The following is a 17,751-nucleotide window of genomic DNA, read 5'->3' on the forward strand; positions in this document are numbered from 1 at the left end:
GCTTCTTTGATCTGGAGAACAGAGCCCAGCAATTAGATCTTCTAGGATAAGGCATTAGCTTTGCATTCGCTCAGTCTATGCAGCTGTCTCTAACACAATTCATGATATTTAGGAATGGTAAGTGACTCAATGTTGAACATTTATCAACAAGTATCAATGAAGTGCTAACTTAGCACTTGAACAGTTTGTTGAGATAAAAACCTGTGGCCTGTCTTTTCATTGGCTTGATGGTGTATTTGCTGAGCAGAAATCTTAAAATGTGATGGATCCAATTTATCAATTCTTTCCTTCTGCGGCTAAGTTCTCCTGTCCTGTTGTACTGTGACACAGTGAGGGCTACATGGTAGACAGTCCTGTTCCCAATCTGTTACCTCAGGACATGGTGCTGAGAACTGTAGCAAAGTCACTGCTGTGCAGTGATAAACATGTTATACAAATGCAGAGCAACTGCTGAGAATGAATTGTTACAACATGAAAGTTCATAAATAAGATGACAATCTGTAAGAGTCCACATGTGATTGTTAGTTGATAAAACATAGATGAATCTTTGGTGAGTGCCCCCCCCCCCCCAATTTCTGTCTGGACTGTCAGAAAAGGTGTCACCTACTGCTGGGACGATGAAAGAAGCATGTCTGTGGGAGCCCCCAGTATCCCTGGAACTCCAGATTCTTTTCCATCTGCTTGTATACTTTGCTGTCAAACCCTATTTTGCAGAAATCTTTGGAAATGAGGTAATGTACTTCGTCACTTGTTACAGCCAGCAGGATTCCAAATTGATCTAGTGGAACAGACTGAAACTGGGCTCAGGCAGGATAAGAATCTTCCAGAATGGCCAGCCAAGGAGAGCACACGCTCCGTAGTGAAGAGCCACAGGGAGAGAGAACCCAGATGTGCCCTCAAGGTGACAAACTAGGGGCCTAGGAATGACAGCTTCATCAGCCATGCCGCAGGGAAAGTGCCTCCCAGGAACAGGGAAAGAAACTGTAGGAATGGTGACGATTTCCGTTACTCTTCCAAATTCATTAAACAGATGCACCAAAAAAAAAAAAGAAAGGGTAGGGAAGGCACATCTGCTTGGTTATCAGTGTCCGTCTCTGTGCCAAAGGCCAGGACATCCAGGGGAACAGTGAACCCTTTGGAATGACGCTGTATTTGTCCAGGGTGCAGGAGGTACTCAGAAAGAGACCACCTGCTCATCTTACCTGGACTGAAGTGATAAAGACCACCAGGCCCTCTGAACTGTGAGGGACAGACAAAGCACTGTGTTTTGAAACACCTTCCATTCCCTCACTGGATTGCTGGGCTGTTTGTCAAAAATCAACTGATTATACATGTGTGTGTCTATTTCTGAACTCTAGTCTGTGCCATTAATCTTTCTGCTTATCTTAAAATCAATCCTGCACTGTGTTGATTATAGCACTCTGTAATAATTCTTGAAACAAGGTAAGTTTTCCAACTTTATTTTTCCTCAATATAGTTTGACTATTCTAAGTCCTGTGAATTTTCATATACATTTAAAAATCAGCTTTTCAATTTCTTAAAAAAAAAAAAAAGACTCCTGTGATTATTATAGGAATTTCATTGCACCTATAGGTCTACTTGGAAAGAATCCACATCTTAACAATGTTGACTCTTCCAGTGCATGAACATGGACTGTCTTTCCATTTCTTTAGCTCCTATTTGCTTTCTCCTGGCAATGTTTGTGGTGTTCAGTAATAAGGGAGGCCTCGCACATTTTTCATTACATTTACTTTTGGATATTTTATATTTGCTGATGCTATTATAAATGGTATTGCTTTTATCATTTTGTTTTCTGGTTGTCTTTACCTAATATGTAGAACACAACTGATTTTGTGATTGACCTTGATCCTGTGACCTTGTTAAATGTACTTATTAATTCTAGTAATTTTAACACTTGGTTTTTTATGATTTTCTTTTTTTTAAGTTTTTTTCTTTATTTTTATGGATAAAATGCAACATACATAGTATATTTAACAATGAAACTGATGGACAGAAGTATCAATATTCACTTCTGAGATGGAAGACAACATAAAAAACTGTCATCCTAGTGACAATATACAATTTTTCAAGCAAATCACATAGTTATAGAAAATAGTTGGAAAATGCCTGAAAGAAAATGTTATTTTAAAATTAAGGGGTGTGTGTGTGTATGAAACTGTTGAAAATGCCTGAAAGAAACATTTTAATCCATGTCACATTATTTATTAAGTGACGTATTTATGAAAAAAAAAAAAAGGTTGAAAGTGCCTGTCAGAAAACAGGAACTAGTCAATCCCATAATATATATTCCTTTCAGATGTGTAATACATTTATGAAAATCAGTTCAAATATGCATGATAGGAAGAAGAGACACCAACCTGTTACTTTCAGTCAAGTGCAATGTGGAGAAAACAGTTGAAAATGTGTGAAAGGAGATGAAATTAATTCGGACCTTTCAAAACCTGCATCTCAACACAGTTAAAAACACACGACAATGACTAAGGGACTTGGATTCTCAGCATCTACACCACACGTCACAGTCACAGGGTATTTTTGGTTTTAAAGCCTTTGCTAAAAATACTTTACATCATTAAACGTATATTATTAAATGTACACTGAAAGCTAACCAAAGTGACTTAAATAATATTTTGTAACGAAAATTGTTAACGTCCGTCAATTTTCTTCCCAAGAAAGACAAGTGAGGTAGTTTATACTGTATACACATTGTAAAGAGATTAATATTCCAGTTTGTTCAAAGATCAATGACTCCAAGAATCATATCCCTAAGTGAGCTGTTTAACAATGGGGTCTTCTTTTGTAGAAATGGGGAAAGAATGAGCCAGTTCTGGGGCTTTTTTCTGCATAAGGGCCTAAAATGTTAACTGTCTTTAATGCCTTTCTGGATATTATCTTCCTAACTGTACACCAGGAGCACTTGGGACCGGGTGAGGTGGGAAGTCATGAAGAACAGAACTTAGAAGCCCAGGGTCTCAAGCTTCTTTTGTCTGTAGATACATTTTTCATATTTGCAGAGTACTGCAACTATTTAAAAACAACTCTTCATAAGGCAAAGACTAGTTTTTTTCAATACTTAGATAGTGGGCATTTTTAAATTTTAACTGTAAAGATTTGTTTATTCATTAAGAATAAAATTAGTTTAAAAAAAAGGAACAAAATGAGTAAAAAGAATTTCTTTAACCACACAAAAATTAGTTTGTGTGTCTACTGTAAACTCTTCCCTAATCAGTTAGTTAACCCTATGACTAAGAATAAAAATTACATCCAGTAATATTGGTATTGACATGGCCTTCCGTATTATATAGTTACTAGAAAATTGTCACACATCCTTGAATGCCTTGAAGTGATTAATTTAAAGTTATTGACTGGGCTAAGTCTCTGACAACCTAAAACTACCCAAAAGTAGATAAGAAATTCAGAAACTTAATGTTTTTTACCTGTCACCTATTAGCCATTTACTTAAAACTAATGACCAGTGGAGCAAATCTTAAAACCTTCAGAAATTATGCATCAGTCCTAATGTATTTTCAGTCAAATGAAGTAAAAATTCCCAAATAAAAAATTAAATGGATAGATTTGTGAATTTTCAAAACACAACAGAATTTATTCTAAATGACAGGTAACTCAATGAGAAAAATCAGTCATTGTTTTAATATATGCAGAAGTATAAGGTAGCTAACTGGAAGAATTTCTTCAATGCACGTGGACATAAATTACTGCTATCTTATGTCTTGAATCTCAGCAACCACATGAAGTAAAATGTTTACTTCTGTTGTGTGAATTGCAAAAATGAGAACAGCATTTTTTCAGACCCTCAAATGCCTGGTGTCAGATGGAAAATGCTTGAAATGTCATGAGATATCAGACTTATTCCGGCAGTGACGTTAATCACTTCAGTGCATTCAAGTCTGTTACGTAAACTCAGACGCCATCAATTAGCCATGCATTGAGAACTGATGAAATGTAGGAATAAATATAAACCAATAGAACACATTTACCTTCTAATGGGTTTTCGGGCAAATGAAATAAAAATTCTCAAATAAACAAATAAAACGAATAGGTATTTGAGTTTTCTATAAAAATCATAACAAAATCTAATGGCCAGAAATGCAATTATCTCCATGCTGAATATAAGTAATGGCTTTACAGATATCAAGGCACAATGAGGATATAAAAGACTTCTATAATATGGGCTTACATTATCACATTATGTTTTGAGACTTGGTAAGCAGATAGAATGTTTTCTGCCTTTGTAAGCAACTCTGTCTATTGTTTGAATTGCAAGAGAGTCATCTGGGCATTAAGTTTCATTAAAACTGAAATTCATTAAAATCTCAATCTGTAGATTCTAATCCAAAGCACACACGTGGGATGTATAAGACCTCTGCCCCCATTTCTAGCCAACCCTGGAAGGACTATATTGCAGCCTCCAGATGAAAGGCAGGGCTGTCTGAGCCCCAGCACATTTTAGATTTGCTCTCAGTCAGAAGCATGGAGAATTGTGCGTTCTCACCAATTGAAGGTCTGGAAAATGGCTCCGCAGGATCTTGACAGCAAGACAGTTTTCAGCTCACCAAACATGCATCTGATTTTAAAGCCTGGTGCTAATCCACAGTGCTTGGCCAAGTCTATGATTGATGAACAGAAACAAAATCTGTTTTTACAGCATAGAAAATCTGGATATAATAGTATTTTTCAGCACTGTTGGATAAAGAGCAGTTGGATAAAGGCAGTTCTGCATTTTAAAACTGGGGCTGCAGAAGTGATTATCTACAGTTGTGAAATATAAAAATGATATGTTAAATAAGGAAAGGAAATCTGTGTCTGGCACATGGAAAGCTATTCACCGAGCACCACGATCGTGACGAGAAGACAGAGGCTCCGTGACTGCTGACTACAACAAAGGTTATGAGAGCACAAGAACACCCTTCGTCAAACCAACCTTAACTGCGGGGGCCTGTGCTCATAAGAGAATGAGCTTTAAAAAATGTCAATGCTCAAGGATAGGGAAATGTTCATTTGCACCAGAATAACACAGTACAACATATGTAACAATACAGTGTTCTTTACACAGAAGTCTCTCCACCTCCAACTCAGGAGCAAGTCAGAACATAAATATTGTATTGTGACTTCGGAAATGGATTCTTTGGAAAGTAGATCTGAATTATTTTTTAGATCAGAAATTTTTGTTATTTCTGGCATTCTTGTTCAAAAAGGTCTATATATATATATGTGTGTGTGTGTGTGTGTATACATATATAAAACATAAGTATAAAAAAGTCTTTTCCACCTCTTGTGTTTGGTGTTTCCTGTTCCCAGGTACAGGACCAAGTTCATTTCTGCTGTGAAGTCAAAAGTATTAGAAATGATTAGAGTTCCATATTCTATGTTGGCCTTTCTTCTGGAAGGATCACCTCTTCTTTCCTTCACTCTTATCAAGGAACCATCGTGAGAAAGCTTCAGCTCAAATGGTCAACCAGCTCCTCTTTCACAGTTCACACTGTGAGACACCAAGAGGGCTGTAGGAACACACATGTCAAAACCAGTCTTATTTTTCCTCTACCAAACATAGGACTTCCTGGCATGTAACATGATGATGGCTGCCATCTTGGGGGGTATTTCAAACACTTGGCTGGGGTTTAATCACCCATTCTGCTTGCGGATTTGCGTGATATATATCCAATATATAAGCATCTGGATCCAAGCAGTGCTGTCCTAAAAGAAAGAGACAATCAGAGAATGTTTTCGAGATCGCACATGTCTGTGTGTGCACGTGTGCATTTGTAAGGCTCAAACAAGGCAATATAGTTCTCTCAGCCGAAAGTAGATACATTTTAAAGTTTCATAGCAAACCCAGCCTCCCTTCCTTCCTTCTTTTCTTTGTTTCTGACTGTGAAGTATTTCAAATAAATCCCATGTGACCCGGTGGAAAAAACAGACATACCAACCACAGGCAAACTGTTCCCTAGACTCACCACATCAGTTAGAAAAATGTGGCCCGAACTTGTTTCAGGTATCAACTCATTTATATGACAACGATCATTAATAATCATTTATATGATAATACCTGTCCTCAAATGGCTTTACAGATAGTAACTTAGCCAGGACTAAGCGATTAACATCAAGTTCATTTTAGGAATGGTCATTCCATTTCTCCTACAGGCAAGAGATCTGGAGATGACAACATTAGAGAATAAGAAAGCTGGGAAGGCACAGAGAAAAGGTCCAGTCCAGGAATGTCCCACTGAGAAGTGGTACAGCGACAAACACCCGGCAGAGCTGAGGGAATGAGAAGTGAACCATCTGGAGGGAAGCATTCTGACAAAAGTCAGAGCAGGTATGAAGGCCCCAGGGCAAAATGTGCTGGTGACGGGATATACAAGGTCAGGCAGGGTCTGCAGGGGTGTCTGAATACTACTAAGTTGAGAGGCATGGCATCCAGGTGCATTTAGAGCAGTGGGACGGAGTAAGCTCACAAAGGAAGGTAAATGTAGACAAAAGTTCTAGTGTTTAGAGGCCGGGAGGATGAGAAGTAACAGGCAAAGGAAGACTCAGGAGGAGCAGCCTGTGAAGTGAGGGGAAAAGCTGGAGGCTTAGGTGGCCCTTGAAACCAGGTGAAGAGAGTTTTCTCAAAGAAGGGAAAGATTAACGCAGGCCGTTATAAAGACAGAAGGAATTTGCACTGGATTTCACAACAGAAGAGTTCTCTGGTGACCTCGACAGAAGAGCAACTTCGGTGAAGTGCTGAAGGGTAAAGCTTGGCTGGAGTGGCTTCAGGAGAGAATGAGAGGAGGAAAGTGGAGTACAGACGACTGATTCAAGGAGTTTTGCTGTAAGTGGTGCAGAGAAATGGGAGTAGACTTGAAGGGGGTCAAGAGAAAGTTTTGCGAAGATGTGAGAAATTACAAAACTGTTTATGCAGATAGAAATGACGTGGTTGGGAGGGAAAAGCTGATGACAGGAGACAGTGGGAGGATGACGTGCCCTCATCATACGGGGGGAGGTGCCGGCGTAAGCAGGAGCAGGGATACTGCATCCTGACTGTGAGGACTGCAAGAAGGAGAAAAGGACATGGATGCACGTACGGGATTCTTCCTTTCATTCCATCAGGGAAATAGGAAGAATGAATTTGGGCTAAGAATGAAACAGGGAAGTTAAACAGAGTATTGTGACTCTGAAAAGTTCCATGATGCTCGCCTTTCGTTTTGCATGAATCTCTAGTTCTACAGACTAACTCAGAAAGACTCAAATCTATGCACAGCAACTATTTACATTTAAATTTTGAAAATATTTTAGGAAAGTCTTACTGTTCTTGTATGAGATTTAAAAACATCAGTGATTTTGATTTTATATCTAAGAAATTTACAAAATATACTTCCACAATAATAGCATCATATTTCCATCACAGTAATTAGAGAATTTAGGAGTAAAATTTATTAAAGAATGCTTACCTATATTACCTCCAATTTCATACAACCTTTGGTTCTGAATCTTAATGTATTCCGATGAACCATGACTGAAAAAAGAAAGCAATATACTTTCAACCCTCTTCCATGAGCCGAAGTGGATTAAATAACATGGCAACAAACAATTCATTCTGCCTTGAGTGAAATATACCCCACAAACCATTATTATGACTGAAGTGATAATAAGAACTTTTTTTTTTTTTTTTGGTGTGACACAGACAAGCATCTGAGACAGAGGACAGAGCTATTCCAAACCAAGACAGAAGCTGCTGGGCTCCACCACCCACCTCCGTCAGCTCCACTTAGGAGAGGCCCCATTACTGGCACATCAGGGCTGCCGAGGAGCAGATGGTGTTTCACACTGTCCTGTCATTGGTCACATTACTCTCAGTTCAGAAGAAGTCAGGTTTCATTTCTGTATCTGCCAAAACCTGAATGAGAGCCTCTCCTCGGCCCATGTCACACTTCTAAGTTTGCCTGGAGCTTTGAAAACTGTCTGACGTTGACATCATTGCATGTCTCTGCCGTATAATGAAAGCAAGTCAGAGAAAATAATCGCCCAACTTTAATTTTCCACCCCAGACTAGGACACTGGGGCAGAATAGTCTGGAAAGACCAAGGCTGAGCCCCACTTGAGCCATAACTTTCCGCTTGGTTACTTCAAAAAGACTGTCTTCAGCTCTCTGCTTGAGGGAGACGGATGTGGGCTCTTTGTTTGATTAAACATTTTATTTGCGATAACTGTAGATTCTCAAGTGGTTATAAGAAAATATAGACACATCCTGTTTCCCCAGTAGTAAAATCTGGCAATACCCTCATGTGATATCACAGCCAGAAGGTCCACATGGATTCAGTCACGGCACTGAGCACTTCCTTCCGCACAAGACTCCTCACTTCCCTCTCACAGCCACACCCACCTCCCTCCCCTGTCCTCAGCCTCCACCTCTTATCCCTGGATTCCACATTTCTATAAACTTGTCATTTACAAGTGGAAATATATAAATGGAAATCACAGTATGGAACTATTTTGTATTGGCTTTTTTTTCCCAATCAGCACAGACCCCTGGAGGTTCCCCCAAGGTTGCTGCACTTCTACTGCTGAGTAGCAATACAATGGCATGGATGCATGACTTCTCTCTGGATGATTTCAGGGTTTTTTCTTTGTCTTTAATTATTCCAAGTTTAATTACAATGTTTTAGCATGTTTTCTTTGGTTTGTCCTGTTTGGGTTCATTTAGCTTCTTGAATGTGTAGGGTTGTGTCTTCTGCCAACTGGGGGGTGTTCAGTCGTTACTTGCTCAACTACTTGTTCAGCCCCACTGTTTTCTCTCGGTTCAACACTCCAGTGATACGGATGCTGCCTCTCTTGTTATAGCCCATGAATTCCATATTCATTTTTAAAAGTTTTTGGTCTGTTTCCTTTCCGTTGTTCAGAATAAATGATGCTATCGATACGCCCCTGAGTTTACTGATTATACTCTGCCGTCTCCACTTTACTACTGAGCCCATCCAGAGAGGTTTTTTTATTCAGTTAATCTTTCAGTTCTACAATTTCCATTTGGTTCTTTTTTGTAACGTCTATTTCTTTTCTGAGATTTTCTATTTTTTTCATTTGTTTCAAAAGAGTTTGCCACTACTTGTTGAAACATCTTTTTATGATGGCTGTTGTAAAATCCTTGTCAGATAATTCTAACACTGGATTCAATTTACTGTTGGCATAATCTGTTGTCTCTTTGTATTCCTGCTGTGATTTTCCTGGTCTCACGTCTAAATGAGTTGTGTGTTGTATAGATGGTTGCATATTTTCAGCTTTTTTGCTGGGCCCCTCTGATACCTGCCCAGTGAATGTGCGGCACCGACTGGCACTGCCTCATTGCTTCCCATTGGGAATGTAAGACCCACCACCACTGGGCTCTGCTGCCACCAGGAAGCAGGGAAACAGAGGGCAGGCAGATCACACTGCTTTGTTGCTGCTGGGTAGGGTGAGCTCAGTTCCCCACTGGGCCCTACGGACACTGAGGGTGGGGTGAAACCTGGTGGTTCCTGGTCTGCCATGTACTGCCTGGTTAAGTCTCACTGCTGCTGGGTGGAGGTAGAGGCTCAGTTTGTGGCAGGACGCTGCTGACATACCTGCTTGGAAACTGGATCGCCTCTGGTTCTGTTGGGTGGGGCATGGTAGGTCAGTTACCGTCTGGTCCCACTGAAACCCCAGGCGGTTAGCATGTTTTCCTGTTGGTGTGTAGTTGGAGTAGGGCAAGTACCGCCAGAGTTTTTTGAGATTAGACCACCCTTTCCCAGGTCCTTTGGCTGGGGGATAGGCTTTCCTTGGAGCTCTTTTTTGTCTGTGCCTGTACCAGGCTGGAGGTTTCTTCGCAACCTGCCTGGGATAACACAGGAGAAACCCAGGAACTCAGCACCCAGTCCCTTCACAAGACCCAGTGTCCTGAGACAGCCAGCAGGCTTCCTGCTGCCTTTCAGAGTCTACGCTATTTGTTGTGTTATGTTCAAGGTATTTTAGTTGTAAGAGGGATGACCTAGGAGGGATACAAAACTCTAGTGAAACAGGCAAAAATGGGCCCACTTACAACTTTTAAGCTGAAATACGCCACAGTTCTAATCAGTGAAGAGAATGGATAGGATAAGATCTTTTGCAGTTGGTACAAACGATTTGAGTCTATCTATGCTCATTGATTCTGATCTATTTTTATTGAAACCTTTGTTTTTTTCCTATAAAAGGCCTACATGAGAGTAGAGAGACAGTTTTGTAATTGCCCAAATCTCTCCAATGGAATTTTAAGTCTCTTTATTACTGCCTAGTGGTAACTATTAACAGTGTCTTAGATGTCAGGGCCAGCAGTGGAGAGGATACGTATTTGGGGCTCCTGTTGGCCTCTGTCTACTCTTTTTTTTATGTTTGTGTGTTTGTGTGTGTGTGTGAAGTGTACACATCATAAACATATGACTGAAAGACTTTTCACAAAGTGAATATAATGTGCAACCAGGCCTCACGTCTAAAACACAGGACCTTCTTAGACGCCACTGTCATGCCTTCTTAGACACCATTCCATCCACTCTTGCAGAAAACCACCATCCTGGCATCTAACATCGTAGATTACTCATACTGGCTACTCCTGCTTTACCTTTAACTGGATTTTATACTGAGATAACTGTAGATTCACATGTGTGTAAGACATCATACAGAGAGAATCTCTGCCCAGTTCTCCCCAGTGGTAACATGGTAACATTTTGCAAAACTACAGTATAATGCCATAATCAGGATACGGACACTGATAGAATCCACCCATCTTAATCAGATTTCCCATTTCACTTGTACTTGTTTGTGTATTAGTTCAACAAAACTTTATAGAGGTTCTTTGATCCACCACCACAGTCAAGATTCTGATCAGTTCAAACACCACAAGGGTCTTTCACGCTGCTCTTCTGTAATGACAGCCATCTCCCTTTCCAATGAGCACCCCTCCACAACCTCTGGCAACCACTCATCTCTTTTCCATTTCTAAAACTTTGTCATTTCAAAAATGTTATATAAATGGAGTCTTGCAGTATGTAACTTTCTGCAATTGGCTTTTTTTTTACTCAACATGGCTACTCCTTTTCAATATGATCAGAAAACTTCTTTTATAGGGTATCCATCTGTTTTTACTAGAGACCTTCAAACTGTACCTGCTTTATAATGGCTAGATTTAAACTAGTGATTCTCATCTTTCAAAAACCTCAAGGCAAATTTTTATCCTTGAATAAGCATGCCTGGACAAAAATTATCATGATTTATGCTCGTTTAAGGTGACAAGGCAAATGTGCAAAAATATTATCTGTCAACATCATTCTGATCCTCAGGTTCACGGCTAGTATGTTTTAGGGAAACCAACAGCTATGATGTTCATTCAACTATATAAACTCTGCTTGATATAGTCAAGTTAAATTAAAGCCCAGTGGAGCCTGGAATGATGATATTCCTGGAAATCTATTGAGATATCTATAAAACTAACTTGCTATATTTTTTATTTAAATAAAAAAAAACAACTCATTGAGTAAGTGAAGCCACCAAGACAGAAGATACCTATTAAGAATCCCAACTGTAGAAATTCCTTAAAAACAAATCTTTTGTTACTGATACTTCTATGGTCTACTTAACTTTCTCTACCTTTGATTCTTCATCTAGTGGTAAAGTCCCTAAAGTAACAGGTTTTAATTTTTCTGAAAGATCATATTTTCAAATGCCTGTAGTTACTTATCAGATAAAAAACTCATTGTCCTGAACAGAGACCTATATTTCCTTCTACTCACCTGTTCTCACAGTGAAATTTTGCCAGGATATCCTTGGCTGTGGTTTGACTGTTGAGCTGAATGGCCATGGATACCTTGGAGAGAAGCGGAGCGTGGACCCTTATGACTCCTTCCGGCACATCAGACTGCCAATGAAGAAAAATTCCACACATTCTGTCAAGCTCGGATGAGTATCACTCAATGAACGCACTTAAGAGATATGAAAATCAGCGGCATTCTGAATTAGGGAAACATGTAAATGTGACCAGTATTTAACCAGAATGAAACACTGCTTTTCTTTTTAACAAGAGACGACTAATAACTAAAGTTGACCTGGGATTTTACTTTAGTTACATGCTTACTATATTACTTTACTAAAATCCCTTAAAATCATGATTGAAGTAATACTGGGTTATGACAAAAATCTATTGCTTCTATCAGTGTCTTTTCTTAAACAATGTCCTAAACAAGCCTCCTTGAAGCAGAAATCTGTATTTCAATTTAAGGAGATCAACCTTCTGAAAAATTTAAGGATCTATTTGAAAATATGGTTTTTCAAGTATCCTTTTTCTGTAGTTACTAGTAAAGAACAGCCATTCCAAACTGAATTCTAGATGGGCACCAAACTTGATCCCTCAAAGTGTGCTAAAAATACTGAAGAGAAGAGTGAGGACAGCTGTTGGGGAAGAGAGTGTCTCTGCTTTCATGTGCTCTGATTGGCCTGAGGACCTCAGAGCTTTCATCTAAATGAAATATTCAAAGAATGGTGCTGTCTGATTAACAAAAAATTCTGTTTTATTAGAATTGATTGGAAAGTTCCTTTTGTTTCAAAATTCTGAATGTTTTAAAAATTAATTCTCTATTTAGACATGAACAGAAATAAATTTCTATTTGAGGATCTGGTTACTCCCCAGGTAATCATTTTGAATCTGCACATTCTCAAAGCATGGCATTGTTGATATAGAAGGTTTATGTGAATTGGCTCAATATATCCTTTAGAAGAAATACATTATGGGTTGAATTGTGTTCCCTCCACCAAATAAATATGTTGAAGTTCTAAGCCCAGGACCTCAGAGTGTGACTTTATTTGGAAATAGGGTCACTGCACATGTAATTAGCTAAGATAAGGTCAAACTGGAGTACGGTGGGCCCTTAATCCAATGTAAGTGGTATCCTTATAAAAAGGAGGAAACACACGGGATGAATGCCATATAAAGATGGAGGCAGAGATTGGAGAGACACATATATAAGCTAAGGAAGGCTGAGGATTCCTGCCATCGCCAAAAGCTACGAATGATGTCAGAAACACATCCTCCTTTCACAGCCTTCAGAAGGAACCAACCAAGACAACACCTTGATTTTGGAGTTTTAGCCTCCAGGACTGTGAGAGAGTAAGTTTCTACTGTTTTAATCCACCCTGTTTGGGGTATTGTCACTGCAGCATTAGGAAACTAGTTTGAAAGGGTTCGTTCTCCTAGCACTTTTCTACTACCACCACCAGCAAGAACCAGAAGAGCATGCCAGGGAACGGATGTGCAGGGTCTGGGGTTGGGAGGGGCAGGGAGCCCCCGGGTCACTGCAGCCGAGAGCACTCCTAAACATTCTGTTGGTCATCTCACGTCTCTCCGCTTCCAGCTCCCCAGAAGCCTCTTAGGACCAATTCCACACTCCTGACATTGTCGACCCTGTTATCATAATGACCACGTTTTCCTTCTCACCTTCTACAGTACTGACACTTGTGTACAGAATGCCTAACCACAAATTCTAAGTTATCAGTTAGTTGAGCCCCTGTATCATTCCTTCATGTGCTACATTGAGAACGTCATGTTTGAAGGTGCCTCATGACCAAAATTGTACACAGATAAGGTGGATGTAGCCAAAGAATACTATGTAGGTTGTTAATAATTAGGGAGGAAAGGAAATGATTCATTTTCTTACCATTCTTCTTGTAGAGGGTGATTTTTGTAGTACCTTTGAAGTCTTGGGGCTTGTAACCTAAATAAAACACATTTAGTCTTTAGGATTAAAGTTAACAGGACAAGCATATGTTGCTGTTGGAAGCATAAACTGGTACAACCTTTATGGAAAACATTTTGGCAATATTATCAAATTATAAAGTACATATGCACTCTGGCTCAACAATTCCACATCTATAACTTTATCCTACAAATATACTTCATCTGTGAGAAATGACATATGTACAAGCTCGTTCATTGATGCTCAAATTTTAATAGTAAAATACGGACATAAATCTAACTGTTCAACAATATGGGAATACTTGAGTAAGTCTGGAGCGTCTGTGGAATACCAAGCAAAAGCAGCAAAGAAGGCGGCGCTGTGGACTGATACGGAATAATCATCATGATTTCATGAGTAGTAAAGGAGATGCAGGACAATGCTTCAGGTATGTCTCCATTCATGTGAAAAAGACCACATGTTCACAGCCGCCTGTATGTCCTGCGCCTCTCTGGAAATATGTACCTGCGTGGTCCCCTGCACACATGTGCTCTGTCACTGGTGACATTTTCTGTCTTCAGGAGGGGAAGTCAGAGGTGGCCAATTTTTATTCTATAGTTTTTCCCTTCCCAATATTTTAAATTTTGTAACCTGTCAATGCACTGTCTATTTCAATCAAAGTCAAGAAGTAAAAACATGGTATAGTACAACAGACAGAACTGAAAAAAGACTATTTCTTCATCTTTAAGTGCTTGCTTCCACAGTACTTAGAGCCTTTTAAAATTCTGAGTTCTATTTACAAGTAAAGCACGAAAACAACTGACACTCATATAGCATTATACAATTTACATAATGCTTTACACCCACATTGTATGAGCTGATGCTAACGACAACTCTGTGAAATAGATACCATTATTTTTTCTCCCAAATAGAAAATATAACAAACTGAGGTTCAGAGGAAGACTGCAGTTTTGCCCAGGCTCACAAAGCATGGCCTGACCTCTGCTTCAGCTCCACACTTAGGCCACTAAAACTTTCCAGAATGAACATGGCAGAGTAAGGACTCCAAAAGTCTGTCATTCCTACAAGCAATGAATCAACTGATAAAAAAAAAAATGTCAGTTATCAACTTTTCAGAACTCTGGGCACTAACCCAAAAGTTGCAACCAGGAGAGTGCTTAAGTAAGAAAAACAGCTGGATGTTGATAAGAATTTTGTGGCATTTTAACTTACACTTTCCCCTTCTTGGCTCCATAGCTCAGTGACAGCCTTGAAAATAATAAGCCTGCATTCCTGGTAGAGGTAGTGGAGGGAGCAGAATCGACCTCATTCAGGAAGAATTCTAACTGTTTGTCCCCTGGAAGACCGGCTCAACAGGCCCGCCTTTATCTTGCCTGACTTGGAACCTGACCAACACTAAAGTGGCATAATGCTGAAAACATTTATAGATAAACGTGTCAGTCACTGCTGCCCGACGCACTGGTAACGGCTGGGGAAAACAACAAACTAACTAAAAAGCAGGGAGGCAAGTCTAGAGAACAAGACGTTTTGGGGAATAAGGTCTTTGAAAAGCTCCAACGTATTCCTGAGAACTAGAAGGCCATGTGCATGCCCAGGGCTGTGCGCATGTTCAGGAAAGATCTGAAAAGAACTTCAGCTCTCACCTCTGGGTGACCTTTAAGCTCTGTCCAAACAGGAACTGAAGGTTCAGGCAGAGTTACTGGCCGAATACTGAAGGTGTGCCCAGCACACAAACACACAGAGCTCATCTTTTTTTTGGTTCCAAGTATTTAAGAGAATGTCTGTGCAAACATCAGCTAACCACTAGGTTAATGGAACAGAGACTCCAGGAGCCACAGAAAACAAAGAACACAGACTTAACAAAATTAGTTCAGCAGAGACGTCGTTAACAAATCAACAACAGGTATAAGGAGCAGCAGGGTGGGGGAGAATCCAAAGTTGCCACATTGTAACATTCAAAATGTCTGTTCTTCAATACCAATTATAAGACATGCAAAAGATGGCAAGAAACATGGCCTATACACAGGGAAAAGGAGTGTCAAGAGTTTCAAAAGAAACTCCTTAAGAAGGCCAAGACACGGGCCTTGCTAAGAAGCCCTGAAGCCAGCTATTTCAGATACTTTCAAAGAAGTAATGGAAGTCATGTCTGAAGAACTAAAGAATATCACTAATATGTGGAATTAAAATAAAAAGACTCAAAGAACTTATTTATAGAAACAGACTCACAGACATAGAAAACAAACCTATGGTTACCAGGGAGGAAAAGGGGTGGGAAGGGATAAATTAGGAGTTCAAGATGTACAGATACGAACTACTATATATAAAGTATATAAACAAGTTTATATCGTATAGTACAAGGAACTATGTTCAATATCTTGTAATAACCTATAATGAAAAATAGTATGAAAAGGAATAGATGTCTGTATACGTATGACTGAAAGATTACGCTGTACACCAGAAACTGACACAACAGTGTAAACTGGCTATACTTCAATAAAAAAAGAAAAAAAAAAAAAGAACTAAAAAACCCCATAAGGATGATATTTCACCAGGCAGAGAATATCAGTAAAGAGATATAAATTATAAAAAGACACCATAAAGAAATTATGGAGCTGAAAAGTCCAAATGAAATGAAAAATCCACTAGAAGGGTTCAGCAGCAGATTTAAGGAGACAGAAGAAAAAAAACCCAGCAAATGTGAAGATAGGTCAATTGGGACTATCCAGTCTGTGGAACAGAAAGAAAAAAGAATGAAGAACAAGAACAGAACCTAAGAGGAACGGCTGGAGGGCGTCAAGTTCAGCAGCAGCGACAGGGTGAGACCCAGGAGGAGTGGGGAGAAGGGACAGAAAGACAGCTGGAAGTAACAACAGCTGAAAACCCCCGTTTCACTGGTCTTTCTGAAAGGCTTGATTGTGACAAATCAGTTAGCAATACTCTCACCTTACTGCCTAGGGATTTACTATTTCTCTCCCTGAGTGAACATCCCCCCCTTTTTCCCTTTAAAATGCTATTAATCCTTCAAGATACAGCTCAAATGCCACCTCCTCCATGAGGTCACCACACTTTCCCATGTGGGAGCACATTTCTTCCTCCTCTGCACGTCTCTGGCACATGGTTGGCACAGGTCTGACACTTAATGCATATTCATGGCTCTTCTGTACATTTCTCTACCACACGAGATAGACACTTCCTTAAGGGCAAAGTGAGATTCCTGTATCTCTGCATCCTCCTCAAGGCAAGTACTATGCCTGACACTCACGATCATCGTCAAATTACATTAAAGCAATAAAGATAATTTTTCTAAAGCCTGTTTCAATTATGCACCTGCACACAAACAGCTGTGTCAAGGCAGAAATTCTTTGAAATGCAATGACTTTACACAAAACGACTTGACGATTAGATGTTCTTTTAGTATCCAATCATTAAAGAAATTTCCAGCTCTACTTACTAGATATACTGACGACTTGATTGCCCATAACTCCAGTTCACATAGACTAAAATGTTGACTTCCAGCATTTGTAAGAAAACCATTTTACCCTTTAGTACTTAAGACAATATTAAATGATCTTCATGATAAGAGATAATTCAAAAACTTCAACCAAAAAGCACACAACTCAACAAAATGGAAAGACCACACTCCTCTGCCATGAACACAATTTCCACAAGGTTTATAGTCACAAGACTGACACTTTGTGAGAATACAACAATTTGGGTTCTAAATTACAAGCTACCTTGTGCATCCTTTGAGCACCAGGAGCCTGGGCAGTCATGATATCTGCACATTTAGTTAGTTAGTTATTACCCCTCGTTCTATGGTCTTCCTCCTTAGCAGCTTTTTGACACTTGGGAGTTGTTTCTTTAACAGCATAGTGGCTTCATTCATTCTTCTGACTTGAGTGATTAAGAAAGCTGGAACCTGGAGAAGAAACACAGCTTGATGAGAAGGAAAACACCCAAATTAAGCCCCCCTGGTAGAGTCGCCCTCAGTTATACTAACTCG

General features: G+C 39.5%; 1 protein-coding gene across 11 annotated transcripts in view; it reads right to left on the minus strand.

The window, feature by feature from the left end:
* Window positions 1–1,444: 1,444 nt before the first annotated feature.
* The window catches only part of ARHGAP28 (Rho GTPase activating protein 28), a 141,870-nt gene continuing 125,563 nt past the window's right edge, over window positions 1,445–17,751 (minus strand). For 8 of the 11 annotated variants that reach the window (XM_074352459.1, XM_010958088.3, XM_074352461.1 and 5 more), the window contains 5 exons: window positions 17,554–17,667; window positions 13,710–13,766; window positions 11,793–11,917; window positions 7,470–7,534; window positions 1,445–5,733 (listed from right to left, as the gene is read on the minus strand). In XM_074352459.1, coding sequence (XP_074208560.1) covers window positions 5,639–5,733; window positions 7,470–7,534; window positions 11,793–11,917; window positions 13,710–13,766; window positions 17,554–17,667 — 456 coding nt within the window. In that variant the 3' untranslated portion in view covers window positions 1,445–5,638. Of the gene's footprint in view, window positions 5,734–7,469; window positions 7,535–11,792; window positions 12,010–13,709; window positions 13,767–17,482; window positions 17,668–17,751 lie in introns of those variants that run through there. The other 3 variants (XM_074352458.1, XR_012502087.1, XM_074352467.1) reach the window with 3 other exon arrangements.

The sequence above is a fragment of the Camelus bactrianus genome, chromosome 24 (genome assembly GCF_048773025.1).
Source record: "Camelus bactrianus isolate YW-2024 breed Bactrian camel chromosome 24, ASM4877302v1, whole genome shotgun sequence".
Taxonomy (NCBI): domain Eukaryota; kingdom Metazoa; phylum Chordata; class Mammalia; order Artiodactyla; family Camelidae; genus Camelus; species Camelus bactrianus.